The sequence below is a fragment of the Pteronotus mesoamericanus genome, unplaced genomic scaffold (genome assembly GCF_021234165.1).
Source record: "Pteronotus mesoamericanus isolate MK-2021 breed Mesoamerican mustached bat unplaced genomic scaffold, CSHL_Meso_final contig_116, whole genome shotgun sequence".
In the NCBI taxonomy this organism is placed as follows: domain Eukaryota; kingdom Metazoa; phylum Chordata; class Mammalia; order Chiroptera; family Mormoopidae; genus Pteronotus; species Pteronotus mesoamericanus.
In genome coordinates, this window is record NW_026555027.1 from 33,380,620 (window position 1) to 33,399,752 (window position 19,133).

At 37.0% G+C, this 19,133-nt stretch overlaps 1 protein-coding gene across 1 annotated transcript in view; it reads right to left on the minus strand.

Moving 5' to 3' along the window:
* Positions 1–407: 407 nt before the first annotated feature.
* The window catches only part of SLC2A2 (solute carrier family 2 member 2), a 40,163-nt gene continuing 21,437 nt past the window's right edge, over positions 408–19,133 (minus strand). Inside the window, exons 4-11 of the mRNA XM_054580485.1 lie at positions 17,455–17,579; positions 12,261–12,376; positions 11,197–11,359; positions 10,506–10,693; positions 8,188–8,292; positions 4,851–4,952; positions 3,971–4,174; positions 408–3,881 (exon numbers count right to left, since the gene is read on the minus strand). Coding sequence (XP_054436460.1) covers positions 3,681–3,881; positions 3,971–4,174; positions 4,851–4,952; positions 8,188–8,292; positions 10,506–10,693; positions 11,197–11,359; positions 12,261–12,376; positions 17,455–17,579 — 1,204 coding nt within the window. The 3' untranslated portion in view covers positions 408–3,680. The remainder of the gene's footprint in view (positions 3,882–3,970; positions 4,175–4,850; positions 4,953–8,187; positions 8,293–10,505; positions 10,694–11,196; positions 11,360–12,260; positions 12,377–17,454; positions 17,580–19,133) is intronic.

Here is a 19,133-nt window from a genome sequence, read left to right on the forward strand (position 1 = left end):
ATTCTTTGTGTGGTTGCTCAAGGAGGTGGAGCGTGTCTACCTCCTCCTCCATCTTGACCAGGAGTCTCTCTTTCAAAAAACTTTAATGAGTGTCTTTTTCATAACAGGAGCTCAATTAAATATTTACTAAGTTAAATTATTTTTATTTTCTTCAGACGGAGTCATTTATTCCTCTCCAACTGTGCTTACTTAGCCTTCAGGCTAGTTTTTTCCTACTCCTGATAATCAAAACAACTGCCTGAGGAAAATAGTATTTGGGTTTAAAAAGTAATTCACATATTATCTTTAAAGTCACAATATGAAAAATATTGTGAAAAGGAAATTCATACATACAGTAAACCAATATCAAGTTTCTGAAATATACTTTCTATATAAAATAAAACACACTAAGCATTTGGAAATATATTTATTAAGACTATAGCATACATACACTCATAACTAAAACCAGTTTATTTTCATCATGATTCTTTCTAATGTCACCAAATTAGAAGACAGTAAAAATACCAACAGATGGCTCAGAGTGATTTTCAATAAACCTTTTCTTTCAAGATCACTGATATAGAATTGTAATGGAAAATTGTATGTTTACGGTTTACTCATCACTCTGCTAAGACACCAAAAGCACAAGTTATTGCCTAACATTGCTTTATTTGCTGCATATAACAATAAGCTAGCAATAAGAAGTAGCTTATGTGTGTACATTGGTTTACACACTTTGCAATTTTTGAGGGTTTTCAAGAAAGTTTGGTCTTGTGCTATGGTGAATATCCTGTTAAATGAAATTTAAATGTAATATACAGCATTTTATCTTGTATTTAGTATTATTCAAATAAATAATATTACATATAGACCTCTTAAAAATAACAACTCAGGTAAAAGCAAATTTTAAAAATACAGTAAAAACTCTTATAACCTACTTAGAAATATCAAGTATGGGTTTAGGCCTAAAATTAGCCTAAAATCTCCCCTGGTTTTTACTTTCCCTCATCTTTGTGAGATTGTTGCTTGAAATAAGAGAATATTATCTTGAATTATGAATTTAGGACTATCTTATATATATGATAATCCTGCATCCTAATAGTATCTTTGTTAATACTAATTCTAGGTAGCACATTGGATACCAGACACTCTGCTTAGCACTTTACATTTAATCCTCACAACAACTCTCAGAGGTAGGTAACATTGTTTGGCCTGTTTTACAAGAGAGGCCTCTAACTCAAGGTTCATGGAAAGTAAAAGACATAGACAGAAACATTTATATCCTGGTCTTCCTGAACTCCTTATTAGATTGTGAGCTTATTGAGGAGGAGGCATTCTCTTACTCTGTCTCAGCAGAGAAGACCCTTGCATTAATGCCAGGACAGTGAGCACCAGCTAGATGTAGCAGGTAAGGAACTGGACTAGGAAGTATAATAAAGGCTCAAACAAGCAAAGAGAAAAATCACATTGGTTGGAACATTAGAGTATGAAAGCACTTCCACAAAAATGATAAAGTACCATGAAAAATGTGTTCAAACTCACATCTAATGTCTCTGGGATTAAATCTCATTAATTAGTGCCAATTTCATTATTTATTGTGATGTACACCATTGAGGACCTAGGATTTTTTATTGTTTAGCTAGTTCCTTTTTCCTAATATGAAGGGTTAACATCTTCTAATTTCACTTTCATGCTTCTTTGCATCTCACTGGTATCTCTGCAAAAAAAGAAAAAATTATGGAAGAAAAAAGAATTTCAGGGCCTAAATTTCCAGTATTTGTAGGTCTATGAAAATAATTAATTAGAACTTAAAAGTGGTCTTTTGGACTCTTTATTACACCTTTACAACTTTACTCTCTTAGTAAATGAGGAGTAGTGATTTCATTAAATCATATTCATCATCTACAGAAATGTTACATTTCTTCATCATTGAAACTTTGGGCTTTTCCAGGGCCATCGGCGTCCAGAAGACAAAAGCTGCGCCAGAGTCATTTTCCTGCTACACTATTCAGAGTCCCTACACGCTCCCCATCCAATCCCCTGAGAGTTCATAGTTTAGCACAAAGTTCTCCTGGACTATTTAAGCTCACTCTGTCTTGAGGTCCTAAGTGAGCATAGTTTATCCCAAATTGGTCCAAAACAAAGAAAAATCAGTCCAAATGAAAAGAACTAATTTCATTATTTGGACTACCACAGTACAAAAAGGTAAGCAACAACAACAAGCAAGCAACTGTTGAATGCTTTTATGCACATTAAAGCAAACATAAAAAGGATTGATTCAAATGTGCTCCACTTTGTGAGGAAAACAGCCTGAAGGTGCTTTAATTCCCCTGTTAAACCTTTGGTGTCCATCAGAACTGTATTTCCATAGCTGCAAAGTTGACTGTATGCAAAAGTCTATGTAATCATCTGTGTATTTTCAATTTGCCTACATAGGTAAAAGCACTTAGAACAATGCCTGGCATCTAGGTAGTACAAAATAAATGTCAGCAATTGCAAGAGAGCCGCTTAGATCGTATCCCTATACTGCTAAGACAAAGGGAAACATCCAAGGGGATGACTGTGTTGTGTTAGGGAACTCCGACGTCCTAGGACAATTAAGCAGGGATTTTGATCCAGTCTGAAGTGGAACATTCATGAAGTTTCAGGAGCCCACCCCCAGGACTTCTCCAACCCTGCCTCTTCCACCTGTTTAGTACCATAATGATTCAGAAAATATATTTTTTGTAACAGCATTTTTTTTTACTTCAAATTCCCTAAGTCAGACTGCTTTAATTTATTGGGATTTGAGGAGATGTACAAAATGCCTGGCTTACCACTGAGCATATTTTATGACACAGCTCAGAAAACCAGGCTGTGTTTAATTAAAAAGCAAAACAAAACATAACTCAAAGGATGGAACCAAAAAGGAATTGGTTTAATAGGGGTTTATAATAGCTGTTAATATTAACTGATAATCCATGCTATAATAGCAGATAAAACTTTTTTTACTGTTTGATATACAAAAACCTGTTTGGTCACCAACTAAAAATGTTGTTTGCTTGTATTTTCCAAGTACTGAAAGATTTTGGTAAGCCTACCAAAAATAAAAGGCTTTCTTTACAAACATATTTTAATGTATTCACAAAAGCTTTCCACATGAAAATACAGGAAAAATAAAAAATTTAAGCAAAATGCAAATTCCAATGCACAAGAAAAAAACTGCATGAGAGAAATGGAAAAGTTATCAATTTTACTGTGAACAGTAACTGCCACTAGCCATATCTCCTTCAGTATGAGGTCTGTGGTAAGAAAATTCCAACTTAGGTGCAAATATGTAAATATTAATAGTTGCAGCTTCAGGTCTCTAGCCACATTCTTAATGAAGCAATAACAGGATACATTGAAACGGCTTCAATTTCAGTAGAACTTTGTTATAAAAAACAGAACTGGAAACAGTTCTTAGAATGTCCTTGTCCTTTTGTGTAACAAAATGAGCTAGACTTTAAGGTTTACTTAATTACAGAATTTTACTATCAAAAATAGATTCTGTAACTTAAAAAAAGTACTTGTAATATTTGATGACATTTCTGATCAGAGCCCATGAAAGCTCTTTAAAAAAAAAATACAATACTTGAAGATATAAAATTCTCAAAGAATTGCCATTTAAACATCGCATGGCTTTCTTCCTTCTTCTGTTCATGTCAAAAAGCAGATTATCTTTACTCAGTCTCTGTAGAGCCAAGGAATTTCATTTCTGTGGCAGCTTTTGGTGTTTTGGCTGAGCCCTTCTTCTTTCGGAATTCTGCCGCAATTTCCTCAAAGGACTTTCCTTTGGTTTCTGGAACTTTGAAAAATGTAAACAGAGTAAAGGCCAAGACCACTCCAGCGAAGAGGAAAAACACATACGGTCCACAGAAGTCCTGCATAGAGAACAAACACAGAGTCCCAATTAGCAGTTGTTTGACCCTATCTTCTGTTCAGTAAATGTGCACAATACTTGGCCGCTTACCGCAATGTATGGAAAACACAGAGCTACAATGAAATTGCAGGTCCAGTTGCTGAATGCCGCTACAGCTAAAGCGGCAGGGCGTGGTCCTTGACTGAAGAACTCAGCCACCATGAACCAGGGGATGGGGCCTGGCCCAATTTCAAAGAAACTGACAAAGAGGAAGATGGCTATCATGGCCACGTAACTCATCCAAGTAAATTTATTCTGGAGGAAAAAAACAATACAAAACAAAAACAGAACTGGGATTATTGGCTGCTTCTCCCTTTACTTAAGTAGACCCTTCCTGATATTAGCGGTGAACAGGGCTCTCTTTCTGGTGATTGTGTGCAAAAAAGTACATGTCAGTGTAGTTCGAGACAAGTTTCTTCTAGTTTGAGTTGTCCTTAAATCTTTTGACCTCTCTTATGGAGAAATCCTCTGGATTAGGATTTCATAGGATTCTTAGTCACTCTTTTCCTGTGAAAGAGGCAGGGTCAGGGCCCAGTGACCTTTGTTCCTACTAATAGCTAGGCTGCTAGACAGATGCATGTGAAGTAGCGGTGGGGGCCCTGGGCTGGAGAGGCCAGATACCGGCCCCAGGTCACACAGGCAGCCAAGCAGCAGAGCCAGCATCAAAACCAGTTTGGGGCTGACCCCAGAGCCTACCCTCTCACCATTTCTGCCTCCCTGAGTCACAAGTGCAATTCGCTTGCTGATGTTCAGCCTTTAAACTCCCCAAACTATCTTTTTCTTTACATTTCGCCTTTGGTTAAAGGCTCTTCCTCTGGCTTTATTTAATAAGTCATTCTCAGAAGTTTTTTGACAGACAAGCACTTTAACCCAGTGCACGGAATTGCTATCATACGGCAACCAAAAATCTCAGGGCAGGCGCCAAACTCACCAGGAGCACAAGGCCCACGGACATGAAGATGGCGCAGACGAACATCCCGCTCATTCCAATTAGAAACAGAGAGCGTCGCCCTGCCTTCTCCACAAGGAATACCTGGAAAGTTTGAAAACATACAGGCTTGATACTTGAATAGTTTTTACTGACAAGGAGGTCATTTTAAATTATAAAGCTGGAAAGAGGCAGTTCTATTATCCCATTTTACCGATGTGAACTGAGAAGGGGAGTAACTCTTGCCCAAGGTAGCAAAGAGGGTCTCAGTGACCAGAGGTGACATTCACAAATACCTGCTTCATTTAGTCACATCGATTTGAACCTGGCATTCTAGAGCAAGAACCATAGTGTTACCATCACTTTATGATTATCACTTTGGGTATAATATTAAGAGGCCATATACCTTAGATCTCTTCCAACAGATTTTCTGTATGTTTAAAATATGAAATTTCCACATAAAAATGATACTAATTTCTCTCCTGAGTGTGTGTGTACCACAGACACCTGAAACAGTACAGCTGTTGAGGTGGGAACTATTCTCATCCAAATTTCTCACAGAATACTCACCTGGCAATGTATGGAATCTGATTACTATACTAAAATAGCCAAGTCTTCATTTTTCTGGTGTGCTGAAATGTACCTGGAGCCAGGAATGAACTATCCATTTGGCAAGGTAAGACTTGAAAGCAAAAGGTTAAAGTGCTTTCTTATTGTAAGTCAGGAGATATGTCATTGATTTCTTTGGGTCTGGGGACCTTTGCACTAATGGTTAAGATTTACAATTAGCCAAAACCAGAGTTTGTTGGATAGTCTTGCTTGATCCTGCCAAGATTGGTGAGTTACTCACAATAAAAACCACTTGTCTTAATTTCTCACTTTGGTGAGAAAATTGGCTAGGTTCATAAATCTATCAGTAGATCAATAACAATCAGATACAGTTAGTATAGTGAGCTCTCTACAATTTCAAAAGAAATAGGAGAAATATTTCTTTTCACCTACAATGAAAACCCCTTTCATCTCAGAGGCACTTGTAATCAGTATCAAATCACTTCAGGATGATAAGCAAAGAGCCCACATTTAAGTGTTGAGAAGGAAGTGAGAAATAAATTCACGTTCATAAAATTCCTCTCTATATATTTGACTCTTTAATCATGGCTTTTAAAGCTGACTTGATGACACCATGTCAAGCTAGGAAGAAAATAGAAGCATTTCTTCGGGAACAAGGGCTTTTATTATGTCTGGGGGTTGGGTTTTTTTTTTCTGTTTCTGAATAATTATTACTAATAGATAATAAACTCTAAATCTGCATGCCTTGAAAATTGAGTTAGACTCCCGTTTGGAGGCCAGGTGAGCACACAGGGAGGAATGTGACCCAGGGTGAGACTTAGTCAGGGGCTGGGGATGTCTGCTGACCTTCACTCTCACCTTTGCCCCAGACAGTGCGTATCACTCAGATCCTGGAAGCCCACCAAGAGTTTGGGAGCCACTGCTCCGCCCCTAGACCCATCTTCCCTCCCAGTTTCCTCCATATTTCTTCCTGTTTTGTTTTCTCCCTCAAGGTTTACAGGCTGTCTTCTATGGGCCCGTTAGTGTGGAAGAAAACATGGAATATGGAACATAATTCAAAATGGAGTCAGGAAAGTCTCTCTCTTTTCCTAAATTTAAAAAAAAAAGGAAAGACTTCCAAGTTGTTGAAATATTAATATGTTTCAGTACATGTTCCCATTTGCGTATCTTTATTTTGATTCATGGAATTCAGTAACTTTGGTTCATTTGAGGGAGGGAAACTGGGTGACTGAGGGGCTATCATTTTTGTACTTTAACACAACTTTTCAAAAATATACAAATATAATTAAAGTTTTTCATTGTTATTTGTAGGCCTGGAGGGTTATTTATAATTATACAGCTGATTACAGATGATTTTTTTATATTTTGTCACTCACTCAAAAATTTCCACAGAATAAAAAGCTGAACTCTATAAAGACATATTCAAAACAATCAAGACACTGTTTTCAAAACAACTCTTTTTACTCCAACAAGGTTGATGGGGGGAGGAAAAAAATGAAATTCTGGCACTCTTAGAGTTTGGGTTACACAATCTTGACAACTTGATGCTTTACTTAGCTAATCCCGTTATATATAAAATGTTTTAATCATAATCTCTGTATTAGAAAAATATGTTGAACTGGGATGTGTAAAAAATTTTATCTCAGGTGACAAAGGAATGCAAATAGTTCATTGGATTGCATCCCAGCACCACACCTTCATTGATTTAGAGCAACCTTTTAGCTCGAACAAGCATTATCTCTAAAGGCATGTCTACAGACCCACTGCTGTTCTCTTGTTATTTATTCTGCCCCACTTTTCCAAGGTTGGAACAAAGCTGCCTTTTGATCTAGATAGTCAGACTATAATTTATTGACCACAGTAAAGTAATAGCTAAAAGTCCATGTGAAGGGAATGAAAAACAAGTGACTAAAATATACTGAGTATAGCATTGTAACTGAAACTAAAAGGCACAAGTCTTTTGAACATCCTGCATTGTAAGATAAAAAATAAGCCACATTACGTTAGTTGGGAAGTTTTTTGTTGCTTTTGTTGTTGCTTGTTTACCTCAATTTTTAAATTTTTATGTTACTTCCTCCCCTTGTTAGAAATTAAAAAAAAAACAACATCCTAAAAAATAAAATTTCAAAAACAGCAGTAAAATTTCAACTTGTCTACCACTTCTACTCCATGCTCTCATGATACCAAACACTCATGTACATCACCAGAAGCCATGGCCTTGCAAGCTACTTGAAAGCTGTGCCCAATGACCTAACATCATAAGAATTTGCTGAGTTTGTTTAATTTTATTAGAGGCTTAGCTATCTAATTGAGAGGAACACATTATTTTTTTAAAAAATGTTTTCCCAAGACATCAAGATAAAAAATGAATTTCAACCATGAAAGGAGAAGAATCTAGGTACAAGACCCAATACTGAAGGAAATTACAAGCTGTTGGCTAAACCCAATGGCTTAAATATAAAGCAAAGGAGAAGGAACCCAAGGAGTAAGTTCTGTGTGTCCCCAAGTGAGTTTTTAATTCATAAAAGAGCAGCTAATGGCATCCCTGCCAATAGAGAGGGCCAGTTATAAGCAGAACCAGACAACCTGCTCAGTTATGCCTCATCGATGCAGTGGTTGGTTATTCACATAGAGGCATCTTCCCATGACCCACTCGGTTTCACATATCCAGAGAATATGGACAATAAGTCATTGATCGCTTTTTGTTTTGTTTTTAATTCTGTTTCTGGACTAAGGAATAAGCAGACTACTTTAGGGTTGTTGTACTTACAGAGAGAGCAGTAAAAACTGTGTTGATGGCACCAACTCCAATGGTTGCATAAACTGGTTGGCTGATTCCGGCCGTCTGAAAAATTCTGGTTGAGTAGTAAAAGATCTACAAAGTAATAACAGTTTAGCCTTAATCCAAAATCCTAGCACTGATGGCTTTAAAACAAGGAATATTTTAAGTTGTTTAATTTTAGTTGCTTCTATGTAACCATGGTCCCTAGGACTTCTTAAAGATTTTGTCCACCCTCTCTTTCTGGGGAAGGAAAAACCACACTTTTCCTTCAGTGTTTAAAGCCTGTGAGTGCTTAAAAGTTCTTTTTATATTTAGCAAAAACTCTGCATATGCATGTTCTTATTTTTAAAATTTTTGTTAAAGTGTAAAATCTATACAAAAAAGTACACATGTCATAAATGTACAGCTCAATTAATTTTCACAAGGTGAACACACCTGTATAACCAATACCCAGATTAGGAAATAAACCCTTTCTTACCTTCCTGAAGCCCCCCAAATGTCACCCTCTCTCCTCAAGGAGACAGTGTTAACTTCTACCATCGTAGATAAATTTTGCCTGGTCTTATATTTGGTATGAATGAAACCACATAGTGTGTATTATTTTGCATCTGGCTGCAAGATTATCTTTGTGAGAATAATCTATAGTTGTATTTGTAGACTATTCATTATCTTTGCTATATAGTATTTTATTGAATTAATATGCTACAATTTAGTTACCTATTCTACCATTGATGGGTATTTAGGTAGTTGCCATTTAGGGTGATTATGAACAGTGCTGCTGTGAACATTCTAGTACAATCCTTTCAGTGACATATGCATACATTTACCCCTAGGAATAGACCTGCAGAACAACAGAGTATGCGTACGCCCAGCGTTGATGGATACTGCCAAACAATTTTCCAAAGAAGTTGTGGCAGTCGATGCTCTCCCCAGTGCATATGAGAGTTCCGGTTGTATTGCATTCAATCCAAAATTTCCCACTAATTTCAGAAGAGATGGAGAAGTCTGATTCATAACCTCCTTAACAGCTTTTATTATTCAGGTATGCTTTTACTTTTATAATAGTCTTTTAGGTCATTTTGTTGTTCTACCGTCCTCGGGCTCCTTCCCCACATATATGGCCTCTTCCCGCAGATGGGGCTGGTACAGGAAGACTGTGCAAGCTGTGCTCCATGACTGGCTTTAGCACACTGCATACTCTCTCACCATTTTTAGGCTGCCCAACAGCCTCAAGTCCAGTATTTCCTGGATGCTTCTAAATAAACTGTAAGATGGAAGCTAAAGCTGGGACATTCAGAGAGTTAAGTATTGTGCCATTGAATGTACAAGCAGTACTGAGACAAGGGAAAGAAATTTGGTCCCTGAGCCCCAGAGTTATAGAGACTTTTAGATAAAAATGAACACCAAGAACCCTTAAAGGAGGACGAAGTTCACAGCAGACCTGTACTCAGCCTGTGGAGTGAGGTTTAGTTCTCCTTTTGCTTCATCGCATAGGAATTACTTTCCTTGCCTCCTCCAACTCTCAACCCACCCATCAGTCACTTCCAGTGTCCTTTGTGGATCTCAGATTGGCTCTCTACAGAAGAAGCCAAATCATATTTGCAACAACAATGAAAGGAGATAAGTAATTTCCTTTGTTTAGTTTCTTAACAAATGTTTGTTTTCTTCTGCTAGCTAATCACCAGTAAAAAATTATTTAAGCCTGCATAATACAAATATTTCAAGTGAAAACCCTAAATCTAGCAAGTTTAATACTCAGTATGTTTTTCAACCATGTCTTTTCTACCACCCTCACTCACATTCCATATCAGTTTCTATTGTTTATTTTGTGTGTGTGAGCTGTCTTCCCAAATATAGTGCAAGTTTCTTGGATGGCAGGAAATGTTCTGGCACCTGGATATCTGGTATACGTCATTTAAATAGTGGGAGCCATGGGCTCCTTTGGCCAAGGCTAGTGTAAATCCTAAATTTTATGCTCAACTCTAGAAGGCATTTGTAATTTAGTTGTCTTTGGTATAATTATTCTCCTTTTCCCTCTTTCGTATTTATTATGACGTTTGCCTTCTTACCTGTATCTTAATAGACATACAATGCCATTGATTGCTGACATTTTTAAAAAACTGTAAGCTAATTTTAGAAAGCGGATGAGGCAAAACAGAAAATTAGCACTCACTCAATATTTGCTTATACTAAGACATGTGATGTTAACATTTTAAAATGTCTTTTAGCTGTTTAAACTCATACCCCTTTTTGATCTATACTAATTTGCTTTGTTCTTAAGGGTTAGGGGATGTTCTTAAACTTACCCCATTGATTCCAGAAAACTGCTGAGCCATGTGTAGCATCAGTGACACTAGAATTGGCTGTCGGTAACTGGAATTGGTGAAGAGCTGAAGTATGGAGACTTTCTGTTCACTCGATGCTTCTTCCCTTTCTTTTCTCATCTCAGCGAGATCTTTGGTGACATCAGCACTGCCTCTGAGCCTCCTCAAGCCTGCCCCCAAAATGATCACATTTATACAACTCAGATCAAAACAAAAATAAATTTATACGTATTATGTAAATAAAAAATCTGCAGTTCTGTACAGCCCTTTCTATTACTAAATAACATGCACTTTAGGAATTCTTTTTTGTTAAGTCAAGTCCTGCTTTTTTAAAATTTCACAAAAGCAGAACATTTGGCTTCATATTATGACAAAGAGAACTATGACCATCATATTCCTGAAGCATAATGCTGAAAGCCTTTTAGAAGATTATGGCTGAGTCCAGTACTCTGCTTGTGGGCTTCTGACTTGGGCTGAATGAATACTTATGGTTGCAAAATGGCATGTGCCTGCCATATTAAAGTGATCTTGCACATTCTCCTCACACATAATCACTGACTTCATTTGGAAAGTACTGGTGCCAATTTCATGAGAAGCCAGTCATGCACACTGTTTCTCATTAGGTGATAGTTCTAAAATAATAGGTAGACAGCAAAACCACCCATGGACTTACTTTGTTTTGCTTTGTTTTCCTCATCCAACTTGATGTAAAGGTATCTGGGGCTTTCTGGACAGAAGAAGAGCATGAGAGACTGTAGGACAGCTCGCACAGCAGACAGACCAAGCAGGATGTGCCACAGCTCCTGGTTGCCCAGGATGAAGTCAAGACCAACAATCTGGAAAGGTAGAGAGGAAGCATATCAACTTCACAACACTTTGAGTCTGCCTTCTGCAACAATCTGTTGAATAAGCATGTTGGCTACTGAATCGTAATCCCTGAGAACTTGCATTCTCAGGGATCACTGTGCATCAAATATGCATCAAGATGAAAACTATCACTAGGGTGTCTCACCCTAATTAATTAAGAACGATTTGTTTTACAAAGACTTCATCTAGGTTGTTTTTATGAACTCCTATTGAACATTTAGGATAAGACTCAACCAAACATTTAACAACATATTTGATATTTAAAACAACACCCAAAGCCATGTGTCTTTCAATCTTTGTCAAAAAAAAGTTCTAATTAGGTTGTTCAGAACATAAGTAGAATGGGATTATATAGATAGAACAATTACTCCAATGAGAACCAGCTTTGTGACCCCTACTGCCATAGTATACCCTCTGGATAGTCATAGGTTTGGGGTTCCCAGGGCTCCCTCTGAGACCACAGGATAGAAGGGAAAGATAGAGCCAGCTGAACAAGAAACAGGTCATCATTTACATATTAAATTTCCAAGTAAGACACTCAAAACAAAGAAAACCCAGACAGCCAAATATTTGAAGTTTCTTATTCCTTTAAATCTAAATGGAATAATTTAATATAGAATAGCAACAGAAGTTCAAGATTTGGCTTTTGGGTCACCTCCAGTGCCAACACAACCGCAGCCCCAGGGGGAGAGTGAGGACTGGAGCGGTAATAATTTAGCCTTGGACTAAAATGCCTGTGATTCTACACCACCTCCACTACACCGGTGGAATTCTTGTTTTCCTATGTAGGACTACAGTGAAAGTGGACAGTCAGGGAGAAAAAAGTTGTGGAAAGTAGGGGATGGATGAAGCAGGGGTAAGGGATTTTACCTGACTAATAAGAATGCCCGTGACAATGGCCAGCTGGTGAAGAGCGCCAATAGCGCCCCTGAGGGTGGTGGGTGCGATTTCACCAATGTACATGGGAACCAAGCCTGAAATCAGCCCTGTATAAAACATGAACATAAATGTTAATACAAAGCCAGGATTACCTCAATAACATTAATTTGGCTAAGCACAGTCGCTATTCTGATGGGAAGTCCCTTTCTGAGTTTGTTGAAAAGAAGAACCCTTGTTCCCAACCATAGACACAGTTTATGAAAAGAACATTTGTTGATAAGATTCCAATAAAGTTGTAGCTGGGCATATGAATAGAAATGGTTAGTCAAGTATTTGGCAATTATTTATAACATTGTCTTATTTAATTAAAAAAAAATCCATGTTAATATTGAGTTTACATCATAATGCTTTCAGGTGTCTTAGAAAAGAAACTGAAGAATGTGATAATAATATTCTTAAAGAAATAATAATATTCTTAATCTCCTCTCATGGGTTAAAGGGAATCAGGACACATCTAAACCAATGTCATTACTTGATTGAGCTGAGAAATGACTTACCTAAGGTCACAGTGCAATCAAGTTTTAGCATGAGAACTACAGCCCTCTTTGAGTTTCCACAATGTGGAGGTACCTCAAGATCACTGTTTGAGTGATGGGAGGTTTAGAGAGGAGGGAAAGGGTTAAGGAACTAAGGGGCTCTTCCCCCAATTACTCCAGCCAGAGCAAACTAGCTTCTTCTTTATATTCTCCAAATAGAAGCCTTCAGAAAAGACTTAATTTAAATAAAGACTGTGGGGATTTAAAGGGATACAAAAACTGAAAAACACTAGGCCATTCTGCCTTCCATAATTTTCTTAGACGCAGATGTGATCAGTCATGTTGGAAATGGTAGCATTTCCAGTCATTTGCTGAGTGCGGAAAAAGGTCAAAAGCTATCAATAAGGCAAGGCTGAATGCAATATTCGTCATGTTCTTTTACTAAATTTTTTATTTATTTTTCAAAAAGAGTTTATTTATTTACTTTTAGAGAGAGGGGGAGGGAGGGAGAGAGAAAAAAAAGGGAGATAAACATCAATGTGTGGTTGCCCCTCACATGCCCAGCACCAGGGACCTGGCCTGCAGCCAGGCATGTGCCCTAACTGGGAAGTGAACCAGTGACCCTTTGGCTCCCAGGCTGGTGTTCAGTCCATTGAGCCACACCAAACAGGGCTGACGTGTTCTTAAGAATTTAAAAATAAGATTTGTCAGAGGCTTCCTCTTATAGAGACTGCCTGTCTATCAAGTAGAAATGGTTGGTTTGTATAAAAGATACTTTCAGGAACTATTTCAATATATGTTTTTAAAGCTTTACATTGTTCTTGATATTTCACATGAATATTTGCATGGTTGATACAGCACCTGAAATTCTGCTGACAATCTTTGTGCAATACCTACTATTACACCTCAAGAATAGAATAGTGTAGATAACCTCACAGGTCTGAAGTCACATGAACCTGAAGTCAAATTGCATTCCCTATAACTTTTAGGAACTTTGATATTCAGAATAGGGTCAAAACATAATTTTAAAAGATGGTTGGAGAGTACAAATATACTTGGCTATGGTCGTGATAGGTTGCTTCACAATATGTTTATAGCATTTCTTGTCAATTTTCACCAAAAACCTTTTGTATTTTTACTGCATTTTGGTTTTTAATTTTTCTTTAATTTCAATTTATTAAAGTTAGAAATTTAAAACCCAAGTTTTTCTTGAACTTTTCATTGCAATTTACAAATTTTATTCTATTAATTAGTCCTATTTGTAACTTAATTAACTAAATTTTCTTGAAGATTTTAAGCTGCATTTTCAAAGGTAATATATTTAATATTATATTATTATATTTATATTACAATAATTATATATTATTAAATATAATAATTATATGTTGTATTATTAAATATAACATATTTAATATTTAATATTATATAATATTAATATTATATATTAATTTAATAATATATAATTATATATAATTTATATAATATTTTTGACATTGAATATTATTTTATATTAGTTTCAGGTGGACAACATAGTGGTCAGACAATTAGGTAATTTACAAAGTGATCCCCTTTATAATTCTAGTACCCACCTGTCACCATACATAGTTATTAAAATATTAGTGACTATATTCCCTATGCTGTACTTTACATTCCTCTGACTATTTTGTAACTACCAGTTTGTACTTCTTAATCCCTTCATCTTTTTCATTCAGCCACTCCACCCAGAGGCCCTCCCCTAGGGCAATCATCAGTCTGTTTTTAGTATCTATGAGTCTGTTTCTGTTTTGTTTATTCACTTATTTTGTTCTTTAGATTACACATATAAGTGATATCATATGGTATTTGTTTTTGTCTGAATGACTTATTTCACTGAACACAATAACATCTAGGTCCATCCATGTTGTTGCAAATGGCAATATTTCATTATTTTCTATGACCATGTAATAATATTTCATTGTATATATGCACCACATCTTTTTATTGATGTGCACTTGGCCTGCTTCCATATCTTTGCTATTGTAAATAATGCTGCAATTAACATAGGGGTGCATATGTCTTTATGAATTAGTGTTTTAGATTTCTTTGGATAAATACCCAGAGGTGGAATCACTGGGTCATAAAGGAGCTCTGTTTTTTTTAACTGTATTTATTAAAATGGAGAAAAAGAAAAAAAAAAGAATCATGATTTGGACCTCTTTGATAATGTTATTATTCACATTTTTCAGAAGAGGAAACTGAGGCTCGTATTCAATTAACACATCTAAGATCAGACACAGTGCCAGAATTGATTCAGTGTGAATTCAAAGCTCTTTCCACACGTGGGTTGACTTTTCACCTTAATAAAGCTATCCTGATTCTCAGTTATTTGTTTTAACCTTGAAAATAATTAAAAAAATATATAATTAAATGATTTTAGACTTATTTTTCAACTGATCTTTGAAGATACACGGAATTACAATCTTTCTTCTTTGCAGGTAAAAATGTTATAAACACTTTATAAACCACTTTGTGACCTTGCCCCTCCTCTCCCACCCCCAGTGGAGATCAGTGGTTTCTAATTGCTGCGGTTTGGGACAAGGGCTTAATGCCTCAGCCCAGAACTACCAGGGCATCGCTGGCACGGAGAAGGTAAAGATTTGGCTGTTCTAGAGACTGTGTGATCCTCTCTTTGTTTAGGCCTCTGTTGAGTAGTTGCTTCTGAAAGTTTGAAAACTTGTTTCCCAAAAGAAAAAATAAACAAATGGGATTACATCAAACTAAAAAGTTTGTGTACAGCAAAGGAAACCATCAACAAAATGAAAAGGCAACCCATAGAATGGGAGAACATATTCGCTGATACATCTGATAAAGTATTAATATCCAAAATTTATAATGAACTTATAAAACTCAATACCAAAAAAAATCCAATTAAAAAATGGGCCAAGGACCTGAACAGACACTTCTCCAAAGAGGACATACAGATGGCCAATAGACATATGAAAAGACACTTGACGTCACTGATCATCAGAGAAATGCAAATTAAAACCACAATAAAATATCACCTCACACCGGTCAGAATGGCTATCATCAATAAATCAACAAACAAGTGCTGGCAAGGATGTGGAGAAAGGGGAACCTTTTTGCACTGCTAATAGGAATGCAGATTGGTCCAGCCACTGTGTAAAGCAGTATGGAGATACTTCAAAAAATTGAAAATAGCCAAGGCTGATGTGGCTCAGTGGATTGAGTGGAGGCCTGTGAACCAGAAGTTGCTGGTTCAATTCCCAGTCAGGGCACAGGCCTGCGTTGCAGGCCAGGTCCCACCCTGGGGGCGAGCGAGAGGCAACCAACTGAAGTTTCTCTGACACATCAATGTTTCTCTTTCTCTCTCTCTTTCTTCCTCCCTTCCCCTCTCTCTGAATATAAATAAAATCTTTAAGCAAAAATTAAAAATGGTCTGTCTGTTGACCCAGTGATCCCACTTCTGGGAATATATCCAAAGAAACCCAAAACACTAATTTGAAAGAACACAGGCACCCTTATGTTCGTTGCAGCATTATTTATAGTCTCCAAAATATGGAAGCAGCCCAAGTGTCCGTCAGTACATGAGTGGATAAAACAACTATGGGACATTTACACAATGGAGTACTACTCGGCCATAAAAAAGAAGAAAATTTTACCCTTTGCAACAGAATGGATGGACCTGGAAAACAATATGCTAAATGAAGTAAGCCAGTCAGAGAAAGACAAGTACTGTATGGTCACTTATATGTGGAATCTAATGAACAAACTGAACTAAGAAGCAAAATAGAGACAGACTCATAGATAAAAAGTAGGATGAAAGCTATGGGGTGGGGTCGGGGTAGAGAGATCCAGCAAAAAAGAAAACAGACTCATGGACATGGACAACAGTGTAGTGATTGTGGGGCAGAGGAGGGTGTAAGAGGGATAAATGGTAATGGAAAAAAAACCCAACAAAACTATATTATCAAACAAAAAAGGAAAAGTTGTTTTCAAGACTGAATGATTCTAGTAATTTAGTTATCAAGTTCATGGGAGGAGCATCCATCCTTTATTCTGAACTCTTCCACCAGCTGCTTCTTTCTGATTCCCTGTCCCTGGAGTCACTGCCACTTTAACCCTTCGCCTGGTCAGTCAGGTCTGCAATCTGATAGCGCTAGGCAGCATGGGCTGAGAGGTGGGCCTGGTGCCAATGTGTTTCCAGATAGAAGAGGCAGAGACATAGAGGCCAGGTAGGCCACAGGGCTGACTTAGAGTTTCTGGGTCTATCAGTCTTCCACTGTCCACTGCACATTGAGTGTCATAGCAGTAGCCAGCATTTCTTGGCAGTTTACTGTAGTCATAGTCTATGCTGAATATTTTACATGTATTCTCTCAAGCACTTTACAGGGTAGATATTATTCTCTTCATTTACTAGATAAGGAAACTGAGAATTAAGAATTTGTGGTTTTATGACTAGCAATGTTGCCTTGGTTAGAAGACACAATTCCTGCTTACGGGTCCCAGACCCCCCTGACTGAGGAGTTGAACTTTATGCTACTGCCTAACCCTTTTGTGATACTACCTCAAGCTCAAAATATTCCCTGCATGTTATATCTGCTTTTAGAATAATTTTCACACAAGTGCGTGTGTATGTGTGTGAGACTTACCACAGTACAGTCCTGATATACCTCTTCCTGAAATTATAAGAATGTGAGAAGGTCCCAGTTTCGAAAACCCCATCAAGAGGGCTCCAGCCAGTGAAAGAATGTTTGCTATCAACATGGCTTTGATTCTGAAATAAAAAGCAAATAAGTTCAGCATCAAACCTTGATTAAATTGGATTCAGAGCATGGTGAGATTTTTTTTACTGAAGAGATTATTTAATTTTGCCAAAAAGGTTAGTTGGGGGAATCTTAAACCATGATTGATACTTTGATTTATCTCCAGATGGAAGCATTACCCATAAGTAATATTTATAAGGAGAGATTCTGGATTTCATGCACCAGATCTTCACATTTCGATGGAGATGATTCCATTGTGGTGACAACTAGTTTGAGTTATGATTAAACTCTGACACTTTTTCAAATAGTTAATGAATTAAGTTTTCTATGAGTTGATTGTTTTAAACAATTGCCTGGTGATAGCTAAACTCAGTTCTGTACTTGTAATCTATGACATCTTGCTTCCTCGCCCCCATTCTTTTAGTACAGGTTTTTACTTGATGTAGATCATGAAAGGAATTTTTAACATTAAATTTGCTTATTTATGCATTACTTTGAAGGAAATTAAAACATACTTTTACTTTAAGCCTTATTGTAACCAAAAGCAGGTCCAGCTGCCTGCTTCTATGAAAGCCAATACTCAAGAGACAGGTGCTGATGTAAAGGAAAGTGGTTTATCTGCAGATGCTGGGATCTGGAAGATGGGGGACTCATGTCTCAAAGCCCATCTCCATTTCTCAGTGGAGGCAGAGGTTTTTAAAGGAGGGAAAGGGGAGCAGAACAAAGAAAGAGATCAAAGAAGGAGGCGGAAAGTTCTCTGTGTACAGGCAATTACAGTCCATTCCGATAAGGCAAGTGATGATCTGGTGTGCACCATCCATTTAGCCATACTGTATTCAGGCCATCCTGACTTCATGTCATCCTGGCTCCACAGTCGAAGGTCAGCAAGTAACCCAGAACTGGGTTGCCTGAAGGTCAAGGTCTGTATCTTTTGAAGTTAGTTCCTAGGCTTCTTATACAAACATGCTGTTCATCTGCAAAGCTACATATTAGTCAGAGTTGGTGCTTACAGAAACAATGTTAAAAGGATGATGGTGTGGGTTATTATCCCCATTACCATTTTCCACCGTTACAAATCCCCACTGTCAATTTTTCTTCTATTCCTATGGAAGTTAGATTGTTGTACCCAAAACATTTAAGAAAACTAGAAAAATTTAGGATCCAGTTTGTTTATAGGTAAAAAATTAAATTTTACAGAAAATTAATTGAATTAGAGCCTAATTCCCATAATTGTACACTATAGATTTTATTGAAATATAATTTTTCCCCTAAAATCACCCTCATTTTTTTTTAATCAAAGAGCAAAATCATGACCAATTTACTTACTGTATTAAGTGCAGTTTCAATTTGGCCTGATTATTTGTATAAACACGACAGGAATAACTATTGATCATATAGACTTTCTCAAATACACTTAGTTGGAATGAAACTCATAAGGAATTTTAAAATTGAACTTTAATTAGCCTTTCAGGGCAAAGAAGCCAAACCACACAGTTGCCATGAGGCTTTGTCTGCAATACCTGCAGATTTCGGTAAACTCCTCAAGTTCTAGAGGTTCCAAAAAT